This window comes from Takifugu flavidus, chromosome 17 (assembly GCF_003711565.1).
Source record: "Takifugu flavidus isolate HTHZ2018 chromosome 17, ASM371156v2, whole genome shotgun sequence".
NCBI classification, from domain to species: domain Eukaryota; kingdom Metazoa; phylum Chordata; class Actinopteri; order Tetraodontiformes; family Tetraodontidae; genus Takifugu; species Takifugu flavidus.
Genome location: NC_079536.1, coordinates 5,668,152 through 5,693,729, shown reverse-complemented (window position 1 = coordinate 5,693,729; position 25,578 = coordinate 5,668,152). Strand labels below are relative to the sequence as shown.

The following is a 25,578-nucleotide window of genomic DNA, read 5'->3' as shown; positions in this document are numbered from 1 at the left end:
GGCTAAAACATTGGTGTGGGTGTGTGATTGTGGCAGATGGAGACTGGATGGATGATTTGATGTATGTGCGGGGTCAGAATGGTCAGATTCTAGCCAATTTTGACCGGGTAGAGCGAAGCTGTTGTCACCTGTCGCCACCTTTCATTAACTTTTATTACAGTCACCTAAATTACTTTCACACAAGAGCGTGTTGGGGGACACTGGTATCACTTGATGATGAAAATCAACATTCAGTCCTTATCCTCCCCCCAAAGCGCTCGGAGACACAAATGGGACTTTAATTGGAAGTTGCGCAAACAACTGTGTTTATTGACTTTTCTATACATCAATCAATGCCATGCTGCGCATTTTCTGTCGCAGATTTATTAAGGTTTCGGTTTTAACAACACTTGGAAGGGAGCCGGCATATTGCTGAGTAGATTAAGACGTATTCCGCGACAGTAATTAAGCGATCCTCTTCCCCGGAGCGGCACCCTCATCCATCCGCGGCGGCGTGACGCGCTTGTTAGCGCAGCGCCCCGCGGAACACGTGGTGTGTGGTTATGAATGGGCGGGGGGGAGGTGGGAGGCAGGGTGGTTGGGTGGGAGGGTAGAGTCGGATTGATGCGGCGCCTCAACGGGAGGAGCGCACAGGCGAGGAGCGCAGTCCGAGCGCGGCGTCTCCCTTCAACGCGCGTCTGCTCCAGAGCCAGCAAGGAGTTCAACTCCAAACCCAGGCCGACAGCATGGATGTATCCCAGCTGCTCCCTCTGCTCCTGCTCAGCGGGTGTTTGCCCAAAGTAAGTCAGCTTTACATTTTTGCCCCATAACGGGAAGGTGAGTGATTCCTGACTGAGTGTTGCAAAAGCATGTAAAGGTCAGAGCCTCTAAAGTGCGCCTGGGCGTGCGTGCGTGCGTGCGTGTGTGCCCCGTGACCTCTCCTGGGTGTGATCCTCCCCCTCCCCCTGTTAAATGCTGGGAATGTGGTGATTGGCTTGTGATCTTGAAAGTTTTTGTCTTTTATAATCTCAAATCCAAATATTGACTTGGCTCCTGAAACTATGACGCTATGACTGTTTTCATGCATTCACGCATCTCCTCAAATATAGAGACTGATCCCAAGTGCTGCTGCTGCACGCAACTCGGATTTAGAGGGGGGAAGGGGCGGGGGGGGGGTTGATATATAAAACAATATAAGTGATATCTAAATATGGGCTTAGCATTTTATCTCAGCGCGGCTCTTTGATATCGGCGTGGGAGCCCTTCCTCACATCAGGTGAGGCTGCGTGATCGCCCCCCACCTGCGGTATCTCTCAGATGTCCGACGTGAAACATCCGCAAGATTCATCACTTGTTGACACGTTTCAGCGGCGCTCTCCGGCACCAGGAGCCGCAGCTCCCAGCGTGCTGTATTTATATCATTGAAGCCGCCTGGCAGCTGCTTTACAATAACATGCCCTGAATCATCCGTCCGCGGGGAGGAAGCGCGATGTCCCGAGGAACCGGGGAAAGAAACGGTTAAAATGATTTTTCCCGTTATTTGTTTAACAAATTGCACTGGAGAGGAGCAGCTCTGCAGAGAAAACTCCCAAAAGATACTTTTACCAGACCTACTACCCCCCTTCCCTGCACAGGAGGTTTTGAGACACTGGACCCAGGGGGACTACAAAGTTCAAAAACTCTCTTGTGTCTAGCTCATGTTTGTTTAACCTCCCGCTCAGAGACTGGATTTAAACAGATTTTCCTGTGCAAATACACACATCTGCATCGTGGCCGTGCGGTTTCATTCTGAGCGAATAAACTGACATAAAGATGGATGGGGAATGTTTAATATTCCGGCCGGATCGCTGAGCGGATCCTGGACCCAAGCCCGTGATAACGCACTTTGGCATCAAAATGCGAACTGTTGCAGGTTTATAAAGCATTGTTTTTTAGAACGCATGACCATATAGAGTAGGAGTCACATTTGTGCCCTTCACTATATAAACACCAGCCTCCTCACTCAGATGACTGCATACCTTATATCACTACAGGATGTCTCACTTGCACCAGGTTTGCAACAACCCAGCAAAGAGTTCTCAATTTTATGCATTTATCTCCAAAATCTGAATTTAAATTGAAGACACTTGGGTGCAAAATGAGGCATAATACGCCCCCGGTACTGCCCCCTGCTGGTAGGCTGTAGAAATTAGAAGCCCCGCCTCCCCCAGCAGTTAGAAATTTCCTTCGTTCTCTCCTGCGTCCCTCGGTTCATGCCGGCATCTCTGTAGACGGCCAGACCGCCCTCTCTGCACCTCCTCTAGGAGACACAAGGGCGTTCCCTGGCTGTCTGTGTAAATTCTCAGTCATCCAGGTCATTGTATCCAAGGTAGTTTTCTCTGTCAACTGGACTGGGTTTCTTCTCTTGAAGACGTTTCGCCTTCTATCCAGAAGGCTTCTTCAGTTCTGAAATCGCTGGGGAGAGAGCTTGAAAATATATAGCCCCTGTGGACCATTAGCATGCTAATGATCTGGGTGGTCACCTGAGAGTTCCCTGGCCTCAGTGGGAAAAGTATTCCTCCCCCCCATGGGTGAACCGGAACACCCAACACCTCCTCAGACCTGTAACAATGGAAGACAGCCGAGTCAATGTTGACGGCCTCCGACAAAAGCAGAAATCCACAAGTTTCTCCCAATATCCCTCCACTTTCTGGTAAAGGCCATTTATTCCTGGAATCCTGGAGCTTCCTGGAGCCGGATAACACAACCAGATTAATAGTCCCAGTTAGTTGGTGCACAGTATCAACGGTGGTCGTGCTGGCAGGTTCTGGCATCCCGTCCTAATTACCTTTTGGACGTGGTCTCATGTATGGAACAATCGGCGCGATAAGCCTCGTGCCTGAGGCGTCGGCATTTCGCGCCAAACTTAAAGCGCCGACTCGGGAATGAGACTCGCCAATCGGCTAATGGACATGCTTGGGTGGCAGCCTTCCCGCCAAACTCTGAGCAGAACCTGACATATTTGGAATGTACGAACTTCGCTTGGTGAACCTGTCTCGATCCCCGTTTGGAGGAGCTACTTTATGGGTGCGCTGTGCAACCCGTGTGGAGTAAACACATCGCTCTTCCCACTTGCCCTCGCACTCCTCAATCGTCTCATTTTCCGTCGACTCCTCTTGTTCTTTATCAGATCGTTATAGAATTAGGGGAGACCGACGGCCGTTTCGCAGGGAGAACAACGGCTGAGGTCTTTAAGGGGTGGCTTGTCCGTGCGCTAACTGACACCGGCGGCTATTTATGTGTTTTGCTCCCGGAGAAGCTCTGCGTTCGTCTGCGCCTCTACAGGCTTTACCAGGGTCCATCCATCGTCTGGAGAGCTTCCAAATGACGTTTTAATTTCTTTGCCAACAGCCACAATTTCCATAGCTCTGCCAGAGCGTGGACATTACAATTAATTTTTCCCGCATTTCTATGATGGCGGCGTTATTTTTGTCTCTCTAAAAGTTCTGTAAACTTTAATTTAATCGCTCTCTCCCTTTCCCCCGTCTCTCTAGACATGGAACTAATCTGTGCAATGAAGTGAGCTTGATCCAAGCATCCTGGAGGAGAAGCCTGAGCACAAATCCCCTGCAGCCTCACCCCCCAAGAGGAACTTTGTTCCTTCTTTTGCAGTGTTTATGCAGTATTAATGGTTAACATCAGGACCGAAGCCACCGATTTCTGCCCAGAACAGCATGAGATGTATTAAAACCGAACGGTCATGCTGCTGCTGTTGCTGCGCTCAGGGCTCGTTTTTATTCAAAGGTTTTGGACGGAAGAGATCCAAGGAAAAGCTGGAAATTAGGTTCACCTTGCAGGCTCGGCGCCAGTAGTCATTTTAGATGTCGGATTTTGAGTTTGCTAGGATGACAAAGCATCTTTATCAAGTGTTTCGCCTTCATCCTACTTGCATCCTGGACCCCGGCGTGGCTTTATTCCAGAATATTTTGGATTTTCTGGGTGTAATCGGTTGCAGGTAATAACCCCTGCGAGCAAAGTTCTGCAGGCTTCACGACCTCATCCCTGGAGGGGTGGGGGGGGGGGGGGGGGGGGGGGGGTGGAGGTCGGCAGTAAATAACAGAGTTAATATTTGCACAGCACAGGCCGAAGCCTTCACTTTTTTGTGTGTGCCTTGAGAGGAATTCTGTCCCAGATTTAATGTTGGAGTGATCGATTAAAGATTTATGGCTCATTCCCAGGTGTGTTTTAGTAGCATTTAAAATATAGTTTAGTTCCCGACTCCTTGACAATTTGCTTTTATATGATAAATATTAAAGGAGGGTTTTTTTTTGTTTGTTTTTAAAAAAATTAACGCACTCGTGAGTGAACATACGGTAATTTGTGTTAAGTTCAAATGCATGATTTATTGCTAAAAGATGTAAAAACGTGTCTAAGGGCTTTGGATGGTTAGATAAGCAGCCTGCACGATGATTCTGGACCAACAAATTGCTGCCATTATTGCCAGAGGAAAGCGTCAGTGTTGTCGAGATGCGTTCAAGGACTCCGTGTTCAAGAAATGACAAACGGCTTTATTGAACCCTTTGAGTAGCGGCAGGCTTCTGCAGACTGCTGTAGCACACTCAGCTCTACGCCAGAAAAGCTCTCTCACCGCACAAATTGTGTCCGCGTTCCCCGCAGAGGTGCGTTCGCGCTTTATTTCACACGTGGGCGAGTTGCACGCGTCGAGTTCGCAGACTGAAAGGAACCAATGAGGATGGCTCGTGAGATGCGCGAAAAGCATGTTTTTGTGTTTTGGCTGCTCCACCAGCGCTGACCTTTACTGTTTTGACTCTCCGGTACCGGAGCACAGCGAGCTCCTCTCCTGCAGTTCAGATCTTGACACTTTCCTTCTCTGCTGACCTTCTTGGGCTTTCTTCTCCTCGTCTTGTGCATTTCCTATGACCCACCAGTTCTCCGGCAGCGGCCGTCCGCTTGCATTCTTTTCAGCCGCACAGACACATGATCGTAATAGATTACTCACTGGCCTTTCCCTCCGCTTCACAAGCCGCGCCGGACGAGGGAGAGCTGTTTGGCATCGTTCTGCAGGTTTTTCCATTCAGACAGGAAGGCCACGGCGGTGGAAGTGTGAGACGATGGTACCCACCATCCTTCACCTTGCCGAATCAGCGTCTAATTAGAGTCTTTAATAATTAGAGTCTTTCTGCACTTTCCTGCAGGTCTTATCAGTGCCGATGTGCGACGTGGCGCACGACATCGAGCTGGAGAGGGAGCGCTGCGAGAACAGCGTCAGGAACGTCACTGCGGGTCAGTCTCCATAACCTACTTTTCCTGTTTTAGACTATTTGAGGGAAGGTGAGCAGGAGGCTGTTCAGAGTAGAGGTAAGATACTGTAGTTTGGGGTGAACGCCAGGTTAGAGCGTCTCCAGAGACAGAAAGCAGACAAGTTGTCATCTTCTGATGACTGGGAATCAGCTCCCAGGTGAGAAGAGAGACGGATATTCAACGAAACCTGGCTAGCACAAAGGAACGGCTGACCAAAGCTGCCTTGAATATTTTGTCTAATGATTCATTTCTTGTATTTCAATCAGAATTGGACATTTTGATCTACAGAGTGTCACTTCAGACAACCGAATATGCTAATATAGCTTTACAATCTCTCTAATCATCCATCCATCCATCCATCCATCCATCCATCCATCCATCCATCCATCCATCCATCCATCCATCCATCCATCCATCCATCCATCCATCCATCCATCCATCCATCCCTGATGAGGGCTGCTTGAACGTCCAGATACGAGCTGCTAACAGCTAATTGCGGCGTATGATTAATGGAACCACTCTTGCTGAAATGTCACTCTCTAATGAACGGCATCATGTCGTCGCCGCCATCATCACAGGCTGCCACGGCGTCCCTCGGCCCTCTCAGTGACTGTAAACACGACGCGCTGCCATGTGGGATTGACAGCGGCGGCTCCTGATGGGCATCAACAGCTAATCTGCCGTAAAGCGCTCTGGTGCCGACATATAAAAAATGACCCCACTGTCGTACCTGAAACAGCCGGAGCGGCTAATCAAACTGTCCAGCGTCACAAATCCATCAACAGGACCTGCAGGAATTTCCATTTAAGCACAAATTAGGCTGTTTAAATGGGACGGAGGAGGTTTTTCATCTTTGATAGCAAGCCCAGCTCGACTGTTTTTCCCGACAGCTCTCATCACTGACCCTCTGTGGTCGCCCTACAGTGTTTGTGCATACAATACGCGCACGTTGACCTCTGCTACCGTTGAACCCGCGTGAGTAGCGCTGTACTGTCGCGAATGCCTTCACCTGAATAGCCAGCATAGATTTTTACATTCATTCCGCTTCACTATTTCCCTCTACGCCTCATTCAAACACACGCCGCCTGTTTAATGAAGCAAAAATGTCACGACATATACTGCTCCTACTTCATTATACATGAGCTGCCCACGCCGGGGCCGCTCGGCTCCTTATTTATGCGATGAGGCTCATTTCTCCACTTCCCTATCTGCTTCCTCAGCAGGAAGGTGAGAGGAAGCAGCACTCTTGGGTCACATCCCTCCTAAATGAATTATCATTATGTACATCTGCGAGGGGAGCTGTATGTTCCGCAGCCAATGTTTACGCAATATTTCAATGTGCGGCGGAACGGAGATGAAAAGGATCTCCTCTGAGTTTTGGTGTACTGCGAAGCAAACTGCTCGGATGTTACAATACGTTTACTCTGCACCAGCTGCTGAAATAGATTTTTTTTAAAAATGTCCCCAAGAAGCCGCCTGAAAGAAACTGCTCCCACTCTTTTTAGTGGTTTATTTTTGTTGTTTGGTTATTCCATGGCCGTTTGGAACACCAGAGGTGAGCGCTGTTGACCTGACTGAAAGTTTCAAAGGAGCAGTTCAGGCGTGAACGTCTGCCGCCGCCGCCGCCGCTGCCAGCACATGCAAATGAAGCTGTCCTGGTGATCAGATGTTAAGAAGATGAAGCATGTAGTGACTGTGTTAGCACTTTGTGAGGCATTCAGGTGTCGCTAATTGGAAATAAAGTGGAACTGCACACGGTGAAAGGGCCGACGCTGCGTACTTTAGCCTCTATTTAATTTGCCACGTCCTCTGAGCCGTTTCAGCCCCGGCGACTCTCTTTTTATCCACTTTTTTTTAGTTGTTTTCATTTGAAAAGGTCAGAGATAAAAGGGAGAAAATTAAAACCGGACGTTTGGAGATCTCGTTAAAAAAAAAAAAAGACAGAAATTGCTTCAAAATTACTGCAACAAGGAGAAACTTGGCGAAGGACACCGACAGGACACACAGCACTCGAATGGAAATGGTGGAGGCTTCTTCCGGGGAGCTGGAAAGAGACGTTTCCAGGAGAGGATGGACAAATGAAGGCATCTGATCGTAGATCTGATTGATTACTGGTGTGGTGTGTGTGTCTGTGTGTGTGTGTGGGCACGAGTGTGATATGAGTTATGTGGGGCTAACGTCGGTCCCTCCTCGTGACAGGTTGCCAGGGCATGTGGGACATCATCGCCTGCTGGCCGTCGGCCGGCGTGGGGGAGGTGGTCACCATAACGTGTCCCGTCTACTTCAGCTACTTCAGCGACCAGCACAAAGGTAACGGCCTCATCTTCCAGCTCAAATCAGGCGAAGGATACAATTCCACCTCTTCGCTTCAATGTTTTCTTCAGCTTAATGGGTCAAATCCTAAATTTTGAATTATTTAATATATAATCAAGCAAGAAGGTTCTGCCTTTTAGGACACATTCCACATTTTCATGTATAAATTAGGAAATATCAGTTTGTGCCTACAGCTCTTGAAACCGCCACCCCGCAGCTTTGACCCCGTGAACTCCGCAGATACTTCAAACTAATCCTGGTTACTGTAAACAAGCGCGGCGGTGCTTACACAAGGCCCGGCTTAGAGCGCGCCTGCAAATTCAAGCTCGGATTACAGTCGGGCTCTGAGAAAACAAAGTGGACTCCAGCTCATCTCTCAACTTTTACTTTGGATGCAGCGTGGAGCTTGTTTTGTTCCTCCTAAACAAAGTTGGCACAAAAGCCACAGCTTTGTTTTTTCAGACTCCTTTCGGTTGTTGTTCCCTCAAACCTTGCCTGTTCCTTTAAAAACAACTTCCATTTTTTGACGTTTCCGCTTACTTTATCTCCAGAACTTTGGCTCCCGCAGCTCCCTGCCCCGAAAAAATGTGGAAAAGAAAAAAAATAAATCAGAGTTTACAAATGATCGTTTACAAATCTGAAGTGTGTGATTGTGGAGCGCCTCGCTGTTCCTGTTCCAGCTTGTTTTGGTTGGACGATGTTCGGGATCCTACAGTCGCTGGGCGACTTATTTTCCAGCATATCGGAGGCTATTTGACTGAGACTGTCATGTCTACAGTTCTTGACCTGCTGTCTTGACAAAGCAGTTGCGATTTAATGACGCTCTCTAATAATCCACAGCTGGTTTCATGTCGGCGTGAGCTGACCCCAAACCTTTCCAACGCCCCTCCCGATGAGTCATTTTGAGTCCTCTGCTGCTGGATATAGGTTTCCTCTTTTCAGCACCTCTGGGCTGTTTCTCGGATGTTTTATACCTGCTCCTCCTGTGCCTCTGTGTCGACAACCCAGCGAGTCGATGCTCATTACAGCTGCCCGACCGGGCGGCTCTGTTGATGTATTTACAGCTGAAGGAGAGCGGGGGAGTAACTTCTGTACAAGCAAATGGATCGACGTTTATCTGTTTCATCGCGGACCGTCTCATGTGGAATTCATCTCTTTGCCTCAGCTGAGGGATGCAGAGTGCTGCTTTAAAAGGGAGCTAAGCTAGGCTAACAGCTGTAACACCACTGATAGAAATCTAAAATTATCCTTGGCATCACCAAGCAACACTTCTGATCATCCGCCATTTTTTGTCCCGCAAGACATTTCACACGTTGCCTCCATCTTTTCCCTGCACTGTAATCGTACTGAGATGGAACGCCGCTGCTGCCGCGTGCGTCGTGGCGTAATTGGCGGGCGTGAAAAACCCTAACGGTCGCACCTCTTAAACAGCCTGGGAAATTTTAGGAAAATGGTTCCTGCCCGCTGAGACCTGAGAGCTGCGTGTTGAGCTGTCACATCCCGCACAGGCATTAGCACCTCCGAGAGCAGGAGGCGGTGTGGAGTTGGAGCACTCCAGGCCGTGAAAGTTTAAAGGTGAAAACCCAATATCCAGTCAGGCTTTTATGGGTGGGAGCCGACAACAGCACATTTACACCTGAATATTTGAAGGGTGGGGTGTAACGTTTATTAAAATATTCGTTTTTGTATCAGTATCATCAGAGTTTTGCTATTAAATGTTTATTCTGGGGCACTTCAGAAATATATTTACCATTATGTCTGTGATTTTCTGCTGTTTGATTCCTTAAAAGCGCAGGAAGAGCCAAACCTTTCATCGCTTTGTTGAAAAAGTGGACCGAAGCAGGCAAAAACGGGGGAAAAAGGCTCTTTTCCTCTGTCATCTGCTACCATGGAAAAATGATTTGCAGTGGGGTGACCTGAGTTTCGCTCAATGGGACGCTTACGCTCACAAATGACCTGAAATGAGAAGAGAAACATTGCCGGGTGACCATGACACCAGGATGATTGTTTTTCACTGCTTGGCGGCTCGGTGATGGCGCTCCGATTTCTCCTGTCAGACGTGAGACCATGTTATAAAAGGGCCATCATCGTCATATAAAATGGTTCTCCTGTGCCAGAATTTAGAGCTCAGGCCTGCAGTCGCAGGAGATTAAGAGGAGACACATCGGTGATGTGTAGTTTTATATGTTTAGCAGTGTCTGCAAGAGCCACCCATCCATCCTCAGTCACAGTGGGAGATGCTAACGTGCTAACTCCACATAGAACCTTCCCACCTGAATGTTTGATTCATTCTTTAACCACCTTTAACATTTATTCCTATACGAAAGCACCTGGGGAAGTGCAAACATTATCAAACAGGAAATGAAAACGATTTTCAAAAGAGGAACGAAGCCAGCAAGGCTAAATCGGCAGCGCCGACTTGTAGCAGCAAGGCGAAATATTTGAGGAGTCCGATTATAAATTTTAATTTCCACCTCAGAGACGCGACGGAGGCACAGGAGCAAATTACTTGCTCGACAGCTGAAATTTCACAGCAAGGATTTAGCTGAAGAGGAAAAGGAGCAGAAACGTCAGGGTGGCGAGAGGCGCCATTCAGATCTTTAGCTTGGACTACAAATAAACAGAATAAAACATTTACTTTAGTTCAGTTTGCCATGAACCAAACCATTGATCAGACATCTGTGGGGGGCACTAGCCAAAAAATGCATAATAAAGAAGAAAAATAGATATTTAAGTCGCTCCGGAGTACAAGTCGCACCCCCTGACAAACTATGAAAAAAAGTGCGACTTATAGTCAGGAAAATACTGTATAGTAATGTGCTAAATAGAACGATTCTTCCCTTTAGAGTGCACTTCTCCGCAAAACCACCAGGCAACAGGAGGCGCAATAGGAAATGAAGCTAAACCAACAACTGAATGTGAACCAGAAAACGGCTGCTGCGAGCCGGGTGTGCCGGCCGGGCTAGCTTTGGTCTTCTGAAGCCGTGGATACGGTTGACGCCAGCTCCACCTGACGTGGCCTCAACACTCAGATGGTTTCAGATTCATGTGGTGTGCTGCCCAGATGTTGCTTCAAAATGGAAGCATAGAACAGATGTTTCAGAACAACGGACAGCGCAGTTGTCGGTCGGGCTGAAAATGCCTTTTACGTGCAGCGCTTGGTGGGTGTCTTGCTGAGGACAAAATGAATAGCAGTGTCTGAATTTGTGCAAAAAAAAGTCTGTTTGTGTGTGTGTGTGTGTGTGTGTGTGTGTGTGTGTGTGTGTGTGTGTGCGTGTGTGTGTGTGTGATGAGCAGTGAACTCTCCCTTTCTGCCTCTTTTTCACGCTCTGTCGCTCTCTGAAAGCCCCCATTAGGCTGTTATTTATCCTTAACATTAGTAATTTTAGACCCCCCCCCCCACACAAAACCGGGGTTCTAATTCGACTGGATAATATCGTGGATGGTCGATAATCATGAAAGGAATCGATGTGGCATTCCGTGTTTTTGGAAAATTAACCGTTGGGCACGGTGTTGGGCACCGGGAACACTTTGTTCTGATAACCTCATTGCGCATTTTATTTTAAGAATTTGACCTGAAGCGGGAACAGGCCATCCGTATTGTTCTGGCACGGATGTCTCATTTCGGATTCTGACCGGACTGCACATTGAAGAAAGCCATTAGCGCCTGATCTGCATGTGTGAAAAACAACCCCAGAGCATCCTGGGAAGACACGCTAGTGCCTCTTTAGAAGTCGAGACAAACTCTCCTTGTTAGCCGAAGATATCAGGAAGGACGACGGGGTGACGCCTTTTCCAAGGCTAAATTCTTTCCCATCTTTTCCCAACCAGAGCTGTGATCAGTCAACCTCCTCGGGTCCGGCTAAGGCCGCTCTGCTCTCCCCTTCTTTTCTCTCCTTCCCTTTTACTCCTCCGTACTTGCGCAATCAGAACCCAACTTTTGGGAGCGGCTGCCCACCGCCCTGAATGCCAATCAGCGCCCATCTTTTACAAGGTTGCGGTTTCCTGCAGCTTTCATCCTGTTTTAGTTTGAATTTATTTAGCGACGCTGATAAAAGGGAGTGGATTTTACAAAGTGTGACGGTTCAGAGGCACGGGTTCGTTGGAGAATTTGAAAGACCAGAGGAAATTAATTTCTGCAGCCCAGCGTGGAACTGAAAGACATCTGCTGCGGCGATAAGGGACCTTTTCCTGACCACCCAGATACCGACAACCCCCCCCCCCCCCCCCCCACCACCACCACTACCACCACCACTACCACCACCACCTTTGATTCACTGAGCAGTGGCTGTGTTGTAATTGACTGTTGACGACTTAACCTTTGGTCACGTTGTGGCCGAGGTCTCGGTGTGGCGTCGACCTGCATATCAGCAGAGCGAACGGATCACAAAGATCAACCACATGCACGAGTAATTAGCTACAAAGCTTTTGCGCGTGTGTCAAAGTTCCACGGCGGCAGCTCGGATAATTAAGGTTTTAACCGTAAAATCTCGTAACACACACTGAAGCTGCTCGTCTTGGTTGTGATTCCGGAGGGAAGAGAAAATGGAAAGAAATTCTCTCATTTCTTCCTGCGGTGAAAAGCAGGCGGGCGTTCTGACCTCTGCCTCCGCCCTCCAGGTAACCTCTCCAAGACGTGCACGGCGGACGGCTGGACCGAGATGCATCCGCTGGACATCGCCGTGAACTGTGGGTACAATGTGAACGGCACCAGCGACGATGTGAGTAAACTCCAGCTCATCGGGGATGGGGGTGGGGGAGCGCCACAGCTGCCTGATGGTCCCATTGGGATGGAAGTCAATAACGCAGAGCAAAACCATCTCGAGGGCTACCGGGCAGGAAACATTTAATTGGAACATCGCCTTTTCCCCCCCTGTGGGTGGATGCTGTCAGGAAAATAGTTGCATTGATTTTCTTTCACAGCCCCCACGCTGTTTGACTCTATATGCCATAAATGTTCCGCGCTTTTCATTTAATTTCCTTGACTTGTGTAAGTGATTGTCTACAACCAGCAAAGTTACAGCATCACGACCTGTTTTTCATAGGCAACTATGGCGCTATTTGTGAAACCAGGATCGCGCTAAGCTAGCAGAGAGGAGAGTAGCTACTACTCAGGCTGACTGAGCTCTAAATATCCCCGATTTGCAGCTCCAGTACAGCCGGTAACCTGTCGGAATGAAGTTCTGGTCCCTCCTGATGGGGTTTGCACGTTGTTTGCAATGGGACAAGGTCGTTGCATCTTTACTGTCCCTTAGATGAAACAATCAGACTGAAAAGAATCCCCCTAAAAACAGGGTAACGGCCAGATTTAAAGCACTAAGAGAAAGTTAAAAAATCATTTGAATGACAGCTGAGGCCAGAAGAGCTTTATATTGATTAGCTCTCGTTAGAGGTGACCTCACGGACGACCTGAAGGTAGCATGCTATAGGAGGAAGAGTCCAAATTATTGATCTGGGATATATTCCTGCTAAACTCTGTGTTTTCAAATTTTTGTAAAATTTTTGTGAAATTATATAAAACAAGCGGCCGGATCGGTGAGCTTTCTGACCCAAGCGTCATGGCATATCGAGGTTTCTGAGAGGTAGAGGAAGAGCTTCCAATCGGAGGCGAGAGCTCAACAGAGGTGAAGAGCGGGGCAGAGAACGCGCCGCAACAGGGCGGTAAAAGCTTTCCGGGTGGCCGCTCGGCTCTTAGAGGCGCCGTCAGCGAGCTCCCTCGGAAGTCTGAGGAGAACAAGCTGGTGGAGGCGTCCTCAAGAGAATCCGAGCTCACTCATTTACATGAGACGCTAATTCTGAAGGGCAGCATTGTGATACTGGACAACGGCTGCTCCCAGTTTAACCCTCGAATGAAACTTTTCTGATTAGGTGGCTGCTGACGCGACGTTAGCATGTGATCCTGCCTTTGTTGTTTCGACAGGGCAATTTCCTCTGGCAGGTGAAGATCGGCTACACCATCGGCTACAGCGTCTCCCTCGTGTCTCTGATCACGGCTATCGTGATCCTCTGCATCTTCAGGTGGGTGGAGAGGCCCCGGAGCGCGCCCAAACCTTCGGGGAGTCGGAGAAGTTCCCAATGACTTACCATAAAACCCAGCGCTTGCTCGGTCTATCAAAGGATTAAGGGATAGAAGAATGAGGAAAAGACAAACAGTCGGGGCTGCAGGACCCCCCGCCGAGAGCGCCAGAATGAGTCATTTACCGATTTGATGTCGAGGTTTTCCTAGGCTGCACCGCGCCGTCGAGACGAAACTGCTTCCACGGCTTTATTCTTCCCTGGTTGCTCTTTTTCCTCCTCTCTGGTTAGAGAAGAGCTTTTCATATTCCCTCAGAGACGTGCAGGGCCGGTGAGGAAGCGTCTACCTGAGTGGTGACAGGAGATCAGTGGGACGCTGACGGGGTTGCAGTCGGCGGTCTTAATGAGGCCTGACAGGAAGTGGAGAGTCGCAGATGTTTCCGAGACAAAAACCAGGCAGCCTTGGGTTTATCAAAGCTGTTTTCCCTTTTTTGTTACTCTTTTATGGCTGTTTGTGCAGCTGCGTCTTCTCCCCGCCACCTTCCTTCTCCGCTGATGATTTGTGCGGGTTGCAGATTAATCACATCTAATTTTCCTGTGAGTTTGGGCTGACTTTGACTTCCCAAACACGGACTTGGTGGCCTCATTACATTTGGACTCTGAAGCTTGATGACTAATTATTCCCCGGACAGAAACGAAAAATCTGGCTGCAGCCTGACTGGTTTTAGTCGTGCCGGCAGTGGAATATTTTCCTTGGCCGCTCGCGAGGACGCCGTACGTGTCAGGTGGAGGAAGCCCCTCGAATCCCTTTGCAATTTAAAATAATGGCTATTGATTGACACGGGAGCCCTGCGGTGCAGCATCTCCCCCTACTTTTCCCTTTAAATTAAAGCTAAATTCCGGAGCGCCGTCTTTGATTTATGGCGGCGTCTCTCGGAGAGAACACAGCCACTGTTACATCTGACAGGCTGGAGTAGATAATCTGCACAGTTATTATGTTCACTGCCTCTTCATCCTAATCAATGTGATTGTTTCTTTCCTGCCGGGCTCTCAGGAAGCTCCATTGCACGAGGAACTACATCCACATGCATCTCTTTGTGTCGTTCATCCTGAAGGCCATCGCCGTCTTAGTCAAAGACGTCGTCCTCTACGAGGTCGGGGAGATGTACGACTGCTCGTCAGGCACTGTGAGTTAATTAAACGCGATGCGGCTGCTTCGCGTTGATGAGCCAGGGGAGCGGCGGCCGCCTGCGAGGAGCCGTAAATCTGTTTACAGGGTTTGCAGGGAAGCAATGCAGAGCTTATTGTCCTGATAGAAATATGTAAATTAGCGCAACGGTTAGCGCTGTCACCTACAACAATAAAAGGTCACGCTTTCATGGCTCTGAGTTAATTTCACCTCTGAAGTCATGCTCAGTTATACAGATAACCCCGCTGTTACATTGATGCAGGTTAATAGTACTGATTAACTGATTGGATGAGCTAATATATGAAGGACTACACCAATTGCTATAGCGCCACCTGCAGGGCGATTGTGTGTGTTTTTTGTGTATATTTCTGTGGGACCTCATAAAAGATGTAGATAAAAAAAGCAAGACTCAATGTAAATTACAGAACGCTCAGCGCTGCGTACCACTGAGCCGTGGATCACAGGCCTCCGAGGCCCCCGTTAGGTCTGCCGTCACGAGGTTGTGACGCGGCTGCGCGGTCAGAGCAGCCTCCCGGGGGATTTATTGGCACACTCCAGCGTTGACAGAAGCCAGCTGCCGGGAAAACACATCATGGAGCATTTGTGCAGCGCCGCTCCTCGTGACCCCTGCCCTCGCTTCCCATTGGCTCCCATGTCGCCGCTCTGTGTGTCACTTTTTACCGCTGAGAGCAGCCCACAAGTTGCTGCAAGACAGTAAAAAATGCCGCATTTGTTGTTTAGACCCTCCTGTTTTGGAGGCGTCACGGTCGAACTTAGATGTGTTTTGCTCTGCAGTCTCAAACTGACTTTAAGTCACATTTAGGGATAAGTTGGGTCCTTCGGATTTAAATTTCTTCGAAACCAGATGTTTTTAAAGTGTGCGAGTGTTGGGAAGCACAGCTGCAGCTTTTGAGGTGTTCAACAGGAGCCCGTTTGGAGCCAAAGCCGAATCCCCGTCAGCTTTAATGGGCTGTTTGAAATCCTGCCCATGAGGACAAGTAGTGGTTCCCAGAAAGGAAAGCCAGTTAATGTTAATTACGCTCTTGTTTGACATCCCCTCCTTCAGCCCTCGTGGATGATGGCATGCACGTGTCCCTCCAGCCTTGGAGTCCACGTTTTTATATCCCATGAAGCCTTCAAAGAGCAACACGTCTCCGCCCATTACAAGCCACTTCCGAATGCAGGGTCGAAGCTCCCCGTGTTCGGGCACGTGCGCTTTTTGGTGTCTGCCAACGTGGGCTCGGCTGCTCCGTCTCAACTTTAATGCACTTTGCTGGTTTTGCTTGGACAGAGCTGCCTCTGACGCTCATGTAACCCGAGCGCCCGCAGCCTGGAAAACAGCCGAATCAGGGGATTGTAGACGGAAAATACCTGACAGGGAAGCGGAGTGTCTAAAGTCATTTCCTGTCTGCGTGTCTTATGCGGCTCTAGTTTGGATTCTTTTTAGCGGTCAAGTGGAGACTGAAAAAGTAGCTTGTAACAGTGTTCATCCAAAATCATCTCTTTATTTTGACATTTGAAACTCGAACCACTTGACATATCGCCCTGCTCTTGAAGGATGAGGCTGCAGCGTCGTATTAGGCTGATGAGGTCACACTAGCAGGGCGAAGTGCATGATTCGCAATCTTGTTGCCTTTGTTGATCTTTATTTTCCAAATTTTAGTAAGATCACATCTGCCTGTTAAATAGGAGATGCTAGCTGCTAGCTACGCTAGCTAATCAACATCTGATAATCGCTGTGCGACCTGTGCGGGCAGCAGGAAGGAGGTTATCCAAAGAATCATTCCCTTGTTTTTCTAATTCAACTAAAGTTGCTGTTTGGTGAAGTTGATTAAATTTCACCCGTATCTACCCGCTCTCGCCTCCCCCTCAACAGCCGACGATCTCCATCAACACAATAAACCCAAGCACGATTCCCCCATATAAAATTCCCACGTCTTTCATTTCCCAACATGTTAATCCACAATCACATTGAAGTAAATTTTACAAACGTTTGAAAGCCAGTTACTGAATTCCTCTGCTCGGTTCCTCCTCTGACGAGAAATATTTGCGCTGTATTGCTGTTATGCTGCCTCTCTAATTAGGTTACTACAGAGGCAAATGTTTTTCCTGCTCTGTAATTACAGACTGGCTGCAAAGTGGTGATTGTGTTCTTCCAGTATTGTATCATGGCCAGTTTCTTCTGGCTGCTGGTGGAAGGTCTTTATCTTCACGCCCTCTTGGCCGTCTCTTTCTTCTCTGAGAGGAAGTACTTCTGGGCATACATCCTGATTGGCTGGGGTGAGAATGTCTTCCTTTCACGCCGTCCCCGCTTCCAGCTAATGATTCACAGTCATGTTGAATGGGAACGCTGCGAGGTGTAAAGCTTTCTGTTTATTTTTCTATTTCTACGTCCCCAGGCGGTCCCACGGTTTTCATCGCAGCTTGGAGCGTGGCTAAGGCGTACTACTACGATGTGGGGTAGGAAATCAACCGCATGGCTCTTGGATCAGAGCCCTGGGAGTTGTCTAGATTTTAGTAATTACCTCATTCAAATTGTGTTTCTTTCGCCACAGGTGCTGGGACATAATCGAGAGCAACGATATGTCCTGGTGGATAATCAAAACTCCCATTTTAGCATCAATCCTGGTGAGCATTAGAGCCCCTCTATCTCCATTACATCATTAACACCTCAGCCGTGTTTAGCAATCTCCATGCTGTAGCGCCGACAAACATCGGCTTTATAAAACAAGTCGGTGCATCTTAATTTTGTCCGTCTTGTCAGAAATAATGACTAGAGAAGGAGAATAGTCCTATTAGAGCAGCTGGACTGAGCTGATAATGTCAGGAAAGCTCTTGTAAACATGGGATTCTCAAAAAAGAGGCCCTCCATCACCTGCCCACGTCCCGCAGTGTCGACGCAGCGGCTTTTGTTGTGTTCTCCAGGATCAGGATCAGCCATCGGGCCGACAGCTCTGCGTCTCATCAGCCGAGCGCTGTTCTTGAATGCATAATGAAGCGCGCAGTAATTTAGCCTCCCTCTAGAGTCACGGCCGAGGGGGCCGCTGGTAATACCTCCCAAGTTTTAAGGGAGTCTCAACACTTTATCCTCATTTCTCCGCAGATCAACTTCATTCTGTTCATCTGCATCATACGAATTCTCCGGCAGAAGATCAACTGCCCGGATATCGGGAGAAACGAGTCCAACCAGTACTCGTGAGTGTCATTTCTGGCTGCGGATTCATCCGTAAAAAGCCTGGAAATGAATCTTCATTTCCTCATTTAACTTCACAGAAATGTGGAATGATCGTAGATAAACAAGGGAAGAAGAAAGCAAGATTAATGTGTTTTTTTCCCCCCTCGGGTATGAGAAGAACTTAGTTTCTTTTTGTTTTTCCTTTCTGGAATTCAGGAGTGATGGGGGAATTACGCTCGGGGCAGCCTCCAGCAGCTTTAAACGGTGATTTAAACTGGTTTGACTGGGAAAGACGTGTGATTTTGCTTGGTCGTTTCAGGAGGCTGGCGAAGTCGACGCTGCTCCTCATCCCTCTGTTTGGGATCAATTTCATTGTGTTTGCCTTCATCCCAGAGCAAGTCAAGACCGAACTGCGGCTGGTTTTCGATCTCATTCTGGGGTCCTTCCAGGTATGACATCAGCGGGGCGGAGTGTGGAGCAGATCCCGCTAACAAGATGCTCGACGGCGTATGGACGCCATCAGTTTAATACTTTTAAAGAAATCACACATTAAGCTAAAGTGCGGCCTTTTACCCAGAAGCTCCATCTGGGAGACTTTCATTATGTCCAAGGTGTGTTGCGTTCAAGGTCCAAAGCAACCATTTGGCATCCTCTCAGCTCTCTGAGCGTGGCAGCTCTCCAGGCACCTTTCAGGCTGATTCAGTGGCCGCGTCACCGCTTTTACATCCCCCAGAGTTCATCTCATAATGTGAAATGATGGAGGCAAACTTTCTTTTTTTAAGCCAATTCCTCCCTTTTCTCCCATCAGTCTTGTTGTCCTTGTTAGGGAACTACCACCTTACTGACATAGGTGTCTGACTAAAAATCCCACCCTTTTCCCCCCTCCGCAGGGCTTTGTGGTCGCGGTGCTCTACTGCTTCCTGAATGGAGAGGTAGGTCCCCTCGCAGGCAGCACCCACACGTTCAGCACTGTGCCTGTGTGAGTTAAATGCATAACCCCTTTTGGTGGGGTGCTATTCTGTGGCGGTTCGGATAAGTTCTCAGTTTCGGAATAACAGCGACTTGCTGGCTGGCGAGACTGGCTGCTACTCCAGCTGAATTTTAATGTGTTTTCCACGGGGTTCGCGCTGTGTTTTGGCCAGTTTCATTCATTAAACATGGCAGAGATTTAAGCAATTGTTAAGTTCAGCTACCGATGTTCACGCTGAAATTGTTTTCATGTCGAGATGAATTAGTGTTTGGATCTTCTGCAGGTCCAAGGGGAGATCAAGAGGAAGTGGCGGCGGTGGCACCTGCAGAGGTACATGAGCTCAGACGCCAAATATCAGCAGCCGTCTATCGGCAGCAGCAACAACTTCAGCACCCAGATCTCCATGCTGCCGCGGTGCAGCCCCAAAACGCACCGGGCTTCGTCCTCCTGCCACGACGACCTCTCCAGCATATGAGTCCCACAGGCGGCGGCCGCGAGCACCACACGCCGCCCTGCAAAACATTAGAAACATCCCAAAAAACAAAAGATGTGAGGCTTAAAAAAATATCGCACACTCCTGTCATCTACACATGCACTGTTAGAGGGTGACATAACAGGACTGTAAGTAGCTCCGCGGGTCCCTCTCACGCACATTGAAGCATCATTACTCTTTAATGATTCGGCGCACGCGCACAGGTAGATCCCTCCGCCATTACGCGGTCGATGCTGAGGGTGTCGTGCGTTAGTGGGGTCAGGTGAGCGATCCTGACGTGAAAATGTGCAAAGTGGTGCAATTACGCCCTGATTAAAAAACACTCAGTGGATTTTCCGCGGCTCCAAATGAGCGCGGCGGCGGCGTGGACACGGCCAATTAAGCAAATGGAGTTAATGCAGAATCCATTTTTTTTCACCCATCACAGTTGTCCGGATGAGGAGGCGTATGTGACCCATTTAAAGATTCTAAAAGCATTTTTGAGATAACTAGCAGCACGAATGCCCGTTTTGCACTATCGCTGCCATGAGCGAGTGGTCAGGGTTTGAAGGTTTTGTTTTATTTTTCATAAGGTCCTAGTTTTTATGTGCACAAGTGACGCCTCGGCCCGCATGGCGGAGTGTTTTTGACGCTGTACTGCCGTGTAAGTACACAGTGCAGAGAAAATCATTGGTGTTGTTTGTCGTGCCATGGAGACCAATTCACAGCCGCAGTATCGGTAATACATCAGCGTAATTGTTCACTTTAGTGGAGCGAGCAGAATTTAAAGCCTTGCCAGAGCGTAAACTTCCACCGAAGCTCGCTTGTGAGGCGCTGTATGATTCATTTTTTATACATTACAGCTAAATAAAAGACACTAAACTGTAAAACGGTCCTTATATCCTTAATGTCCCTCGATTGTTTGGCGCAACAGAAGCGAACCCAGGCCTCGAGGGCCGTAGACCGACGGGGTTCTGGGTCCCGCTTTCTCTATTCTACCTGCGTGGACAGAAATCTACATCCGCCACAGAAAATAGACCTTAAGAATGACTCAATTATTTACCCTCAAGCTATTGTTATTATACTAACTCTGATTCATAACTCATGAGACTTCCCCTATGGGGGTGCAGATGTAATCTCATCCATCTTCTGTTGCTGCTGAGGTGTGCGTGGGGCACCGGAGCCTTATGTGAGCTTAGACTAATGCCAACTCGTGTGTGTAATTTAATGTATGTGATGTGTCTGCTGTATTATCAACCAAGAGGTAATTCCAGCCTGTGTATTGAACACATCCCAGAATGCTGGGAAGATGGACATCATATGGACATTAAATGCTATTCTGCTTGCTGCCTGCACCACCACCATGTTGCTGTGACATGTTTAAAACAGGCCTGATGCATTTATTATAGCGGTGAAGGGTTTGTCCCGTCGAAAGTGTGTGTTTGTGTGTTGTTTTTTTAAAAATTAATTCTTTGTCATGTTCTAAAGGAACCAGTTTTCCTAATCCAGTCACGCACATTGCTAAAGGCCATTCTTAATGTAGCTATGTGATCAGTGAAATTCAGCATATTACCTTCATTTTCAAACTGGATATTGTGAGTCTATTTAAGATTGTGTTTCAGTGTTACTGCCATATATGTGTACACCGGTGGAATGCACACACAAGTCTTAATCTACAAATATACTGCAAGTACTGTATTTACAGGCTTTGTGTACACAGGAAGGAAAAAAGTGATCATTTTTGTATATTGGTATTATTGTCGTATAATGTATACAAAATGAGGACTTTAACTTTATTACTTGATGTTCTGTTCCATTGTGGATCAAATAAATTATTGCGAACTGATTACGAGGGCTTCAACAAATCATTCAGAGGAGGGAAATATGGAAGTTGGCGTCAAATCCAGATGTTTTGACATTCCACAGCTGTGGATGTTGATGGAGGGCGGGAGCGTTTTCGACCAACATTCTTGGCTAAGCTGCTCAGAACGCTCTTTTGCACAAATGATAGTTGTGCTAAACGGCAGCCGAGATAACGGTGGCTTCGCTAACCAATAACAATGACCCTTTTTTCCTATGGTCAAGTTTAAAATGGGACTTTGTAAATGGGACTTTATGCTCTTTGTAGCTTAAGACAGCAACTCTTGTTCAGGGTTATAAAGTGCATATTAGCATGTTTATTAAAGGCCCTTTTTCAGTGTTTGACCACTTTGTGTTTACATTTCCTCTCCCAGACCCCCGACCTGCCGCTTCCACTCTATTTAGAATTTACTGTTGCCATGAAACTGCACCAACTTAGTCTAATCCCTCGTGTTGTAGCTCAGATTTATTGCTTCATTCACCCGCTGCCTTTGAACGGCCTCTTGATGTCAACGTTCCCTTTAAAAAGATTAGGGCTCCTGCCCAGCGCACGTGGTCTCAATCTTTCCTTTACCTTCCCCACAAAATGGAAATCATGTGTAAAACAATATCCTCCCATCATGTGATTGTGCCGATATTGCTTATTTATATCGCATTAGCGCATAAATAAGCGGCTCTGGGAGCCTCTCACAGGCTTAAAGGAAGCATCAGGCTGGAGACAAGATGGATGAAGTTATTTTCAGATGCTGCTTGAAACTCCGAGACAGGTGTCTTGCCTTTAAGCCTCCTCCATTATTCACCATTCCGCTGAAATATTAATGCGACAAATAAAGCAAAAGTTCCGAAAAGGCGAACGCTGCTCTGATTACGGACCCGAGGAGCCGAGAGCTGATTTCAGGAGAAGGCATCTGCCAAAGCTGCTCTGATCTGATGTGAGGTCAGCCGTCGCACTCGATGAACATCCCGGGTCGGACTAGTGGATTTCCTCATCCACGTCGGCTGGAACTTTTTCTTGTTTCGCACAAAATCAATATGTTAAAACAAAAAAGACAAACAAATAAAAAGAACAAGGTTTTAGTTGTGCTATGTCGTGAGACAGAAGTCTAACTAATTACCTGACCGTGAAGGTGTCAGAGGTCATCAGTGGCCATCGGGTAATCCCAATAATTTATGACAACACATATAAAGCCGCACACACGAGTATGTAGAGGAGTTGATGTAATGTGACATTTTGCAGCCCATCTGCTGATGTGTAAATAAGTCCCTGGCTGTTGTGTCTGAGTCTAGTTTAATCCCCCGAAGGTACAGAGGGAGGTTTTATATCCGACAGCACTTGGCAGGGAGACGGCGGCGGGGGGTAATTGGCAGCGCCAACACAAACTCTGAAAGTTTGACAGGATGAGGAGCCAAGACGTTAAGGATGGCCATGCGTCCTGTGGTTCTGGACGGTGGTTTCAGAGACCCATGTGCCATTTTGTGGACTGTTCCATCTCCGGCTCATCCTTGTGTCGTACTGACGCTCCTCAATTCCGCCATCTTGAACCGCCGCTCGTGATTGACGAACAGCACACGTTATCACAACGCCACTAACCCGGTTGTGTTTAAGCCGACCCGTCAGCGCCAACGCACACCGCCAGTCTCTTTGATCCCTTTGTGAAACACGCTTGGGAAGCCATTCCACACGTTTGTTCAATGGCAGGAAGCCTGATGTCACATTTGAATGTCATTGGGGCCAATACCAATCGCCAGGCATTCGGAGAATGTTGTGGTGAAGTGGTTGCATTGTGTTGGGCCGGTTGGACTGGGAGCCCCCGGCGGTGCTGAATGGACTGTCGCGGGCTGTGAAATTTGTGGCTCCTCTTTTGTTTGGAGATTGTTTGGACGTATATGCCCCCACGCTTCCTGTTGCTATTTAAGAACTCGGCTGAACTGAGGGCTGTCGCTGTTTTCCACTGTTTCCATTATAATGAGGCTTCGTCAGGCACAGGAGAGCACGAGGCCACCAGTGGTGACAGTGGTGGGTCACCTGAGACCTGGGGTTGGGGTTAGACCTCAGAACCAAGAAACTGGTTCTTAAGATAAGGAAAAACTCCCCTTTAACAGGAAGAAACCTTGAGCAGGACCAGGCTCGTGTAGGGGGACCCTCCTGCTGATGCTGGGTAGAGAGAGAGGAGAGGAGAGGAGAGGAGAGGAGAGGAGAGGAGGAGAGGAGAGGAGAGGAGAGGAGAGAGGAGAGGAGAGGAGAGGAGAGGAGAGGAGAGGAGAGGAGAGGAGAGGAGAGGAGAGGAGGAGAGGAGAGGAGAATTGAATAAGAATGGGGTAGGGGCACAAACCCACGTGCACTGATCAGCATCATCTGTTTGACTCACATCCCCATCTGGAATGTAAACAAGGGTTTATTATGTACAAGATCAAACTGGGTCTTTATCAGAAGCTGCATGTGATGTAGATCCTACTGGAGGACATGGACAGTCCCACAGGGGCGCCACAGAATTGCCACCTCACCCAAGGTTCATAAATCTTGGATTTCCCTTCACTCCTTTCAAAGTTCTACAATATGTAATATAACACTGGTGTGTTTTCTTCAGATCCAGTTAACTCGCGATCCATTTCACACCCCTGACGATCGACAGCATATTATTCCCACGCATTCTGAGCGCACGCTTCAGTTGAAGCGGGTGGATGCGTTCACATGGCAACCCCTCACCGTGATGTGTGTATTTTAATTAATGTACAGAATCATTAGCAGGGATGATTAGGAAGGGGGAAATGCTCATCAGGCTGATGATGATTAACCGGTTAACAGAGACGAATATAAAATAGCCAGAACTTTGCGTGTGTGCGTGAATGAAGATCCGTATAGTCAAATCAGCCACTAGGGGGCAACAGACACATTCAATAAACCTATTTCTTCGCTGCTTTTTTTTCCTGTCTGAAAGACCCAATATTTGTTTATGAAGCTGAGAGGTGATCTCAAAAGTAATTCAAATCCTCATATTTGTAATATTTTCACCTAAGGCCCTGGGACCCAAATGTCAATATGAGTTCTAAATTGATAGAAAACACTAATGTGGACACTGCGAGTCAGCGACGTGGTCAGAGACCGTGAGACAGAAGAATAAATACCTGTGTGGGCACCAGAGTGACTCACCTTGAGGTTCGGGGGTAATTAGAAGCTCTCTCCGAGAGGTCTCCACGACGTTTCCAGTCACCCAATTAAAATGCCTAGAAACAGTTTTAACCTTTTGACTAATAGGCCCACGTGCTGAGCTCACTGTCTGCACCTTTTCAGGGGTGTGTTGGATGAATTCCGAATCCAAAAAGTCCATCTAAGAAACCCTGATATTCAACATTGGACCATTAATCAAAGGCTTGCCCTCATCTTCTGCATTTTTATCCAGAAAACTCAACTGTCGATGCAAACAAACGCACAGACGCGTTGTTTTCTGATGCGCCTGAGGTGTTTTTTCCTGCCGCTCAGCGCTTGTCGGCTGGGACAGGCACCAAATTTGTTAGTCTAATTCTGAAGGACGAGTACTCATCAGGCTACCAGTAACACAAAGAAACAGTCTGTTTACTGTAATGTTCGTTGGGAGCCTGTGTTTTACCTGTATAATCTCAGAAAAAGGCTGCAAACATCATTATGTATAAACCCTTTACTTATAGCAGCTTGATAAACATGCATTAAGCCCTTGTTAGACATGTTTGAGAGGTTTTGAGGCCTTCGGCAGGAATACAGCAGCAGCTTAATTGGTGCCATTTATGCTAACAGTGGTTTAGATGAAACATCATTAAAGAAAAGTTAGACTTCAGTGTCTCCACTGGTGTGAAGAGAATTAATAGAAGATCTTGTCTCTGTGCTCCAGTGCTTGAAGCCTAAATGAGGACTGGAATGTTATTTCACCAGCATAAAACAACAATTATCATCGGGCATTAGTGGCAATTTCAACAGCTCAATTCAATCTCAAGCTTACTTACCTCAGAGACAAATATTTTTAAAAAACTATTTATTCTCTTTTGAAGGTTTCTCTCTTAAAATAAATGGAGAAAATCTTGAGTTTTTATATTGACTCTATAGGAACAAATTCTTTTTTTTCCTGAGAAATGTGGATTTAGGATGTGACTTGAAAACAGCTTTCCCGCTGTTTGAACCGCAGATCCCAAACAGGGTCCGACGTTGGGGTGGGGACGTGGACGCTGTTAGAATCATTAGTTGTGATGTGGCTGTAGCTCTAAAGTCTGTCGGACAATTTTATCTGCATGTGGTTTCTCAGAGCACAATTCTGTTGACTTTTTGTGAGTCC

At 47.7% G+C, this 25,578-nt stretch overlaps 1 protein-coding gene across 1 annotated transcript; it reads left to right on the top strand.

Annotated features, from left to right (window-relative positions):
• Positions 1-586: 586 nt before the first annotated feature.
• Positions 587-21,260, top strand: vipr1b (vasoactive intestinal peptide receptor 1b). The gene is made up of 13 exons (XM_057013281.1): positions 587-779; positions 5,175-5,262; positions 7,480-7,590; positions 12,214-12,314; positions 13,514-13,611; positions 14,663-14,795; positions 16,924-17,077; positions 17,197-17,257; positions 17,353-17,425; positions 17,901-17,992; positions 18,292-18,421; positions 18,863-18,904; positions 19,226-21,260. Exons 1-13 carry the CDS (start codon positions 726-728, stop codon positions 19,415-19,417), a joined length of 1,329 nt encoding a protein of 442 aa, XP_056869261.1. The 5' UTR covers positions 587-725; the 3' UTR covers positions 19,418-21,260.
• Positions 21,261-25,578: the final 4,318 nt, after the last annotated feature.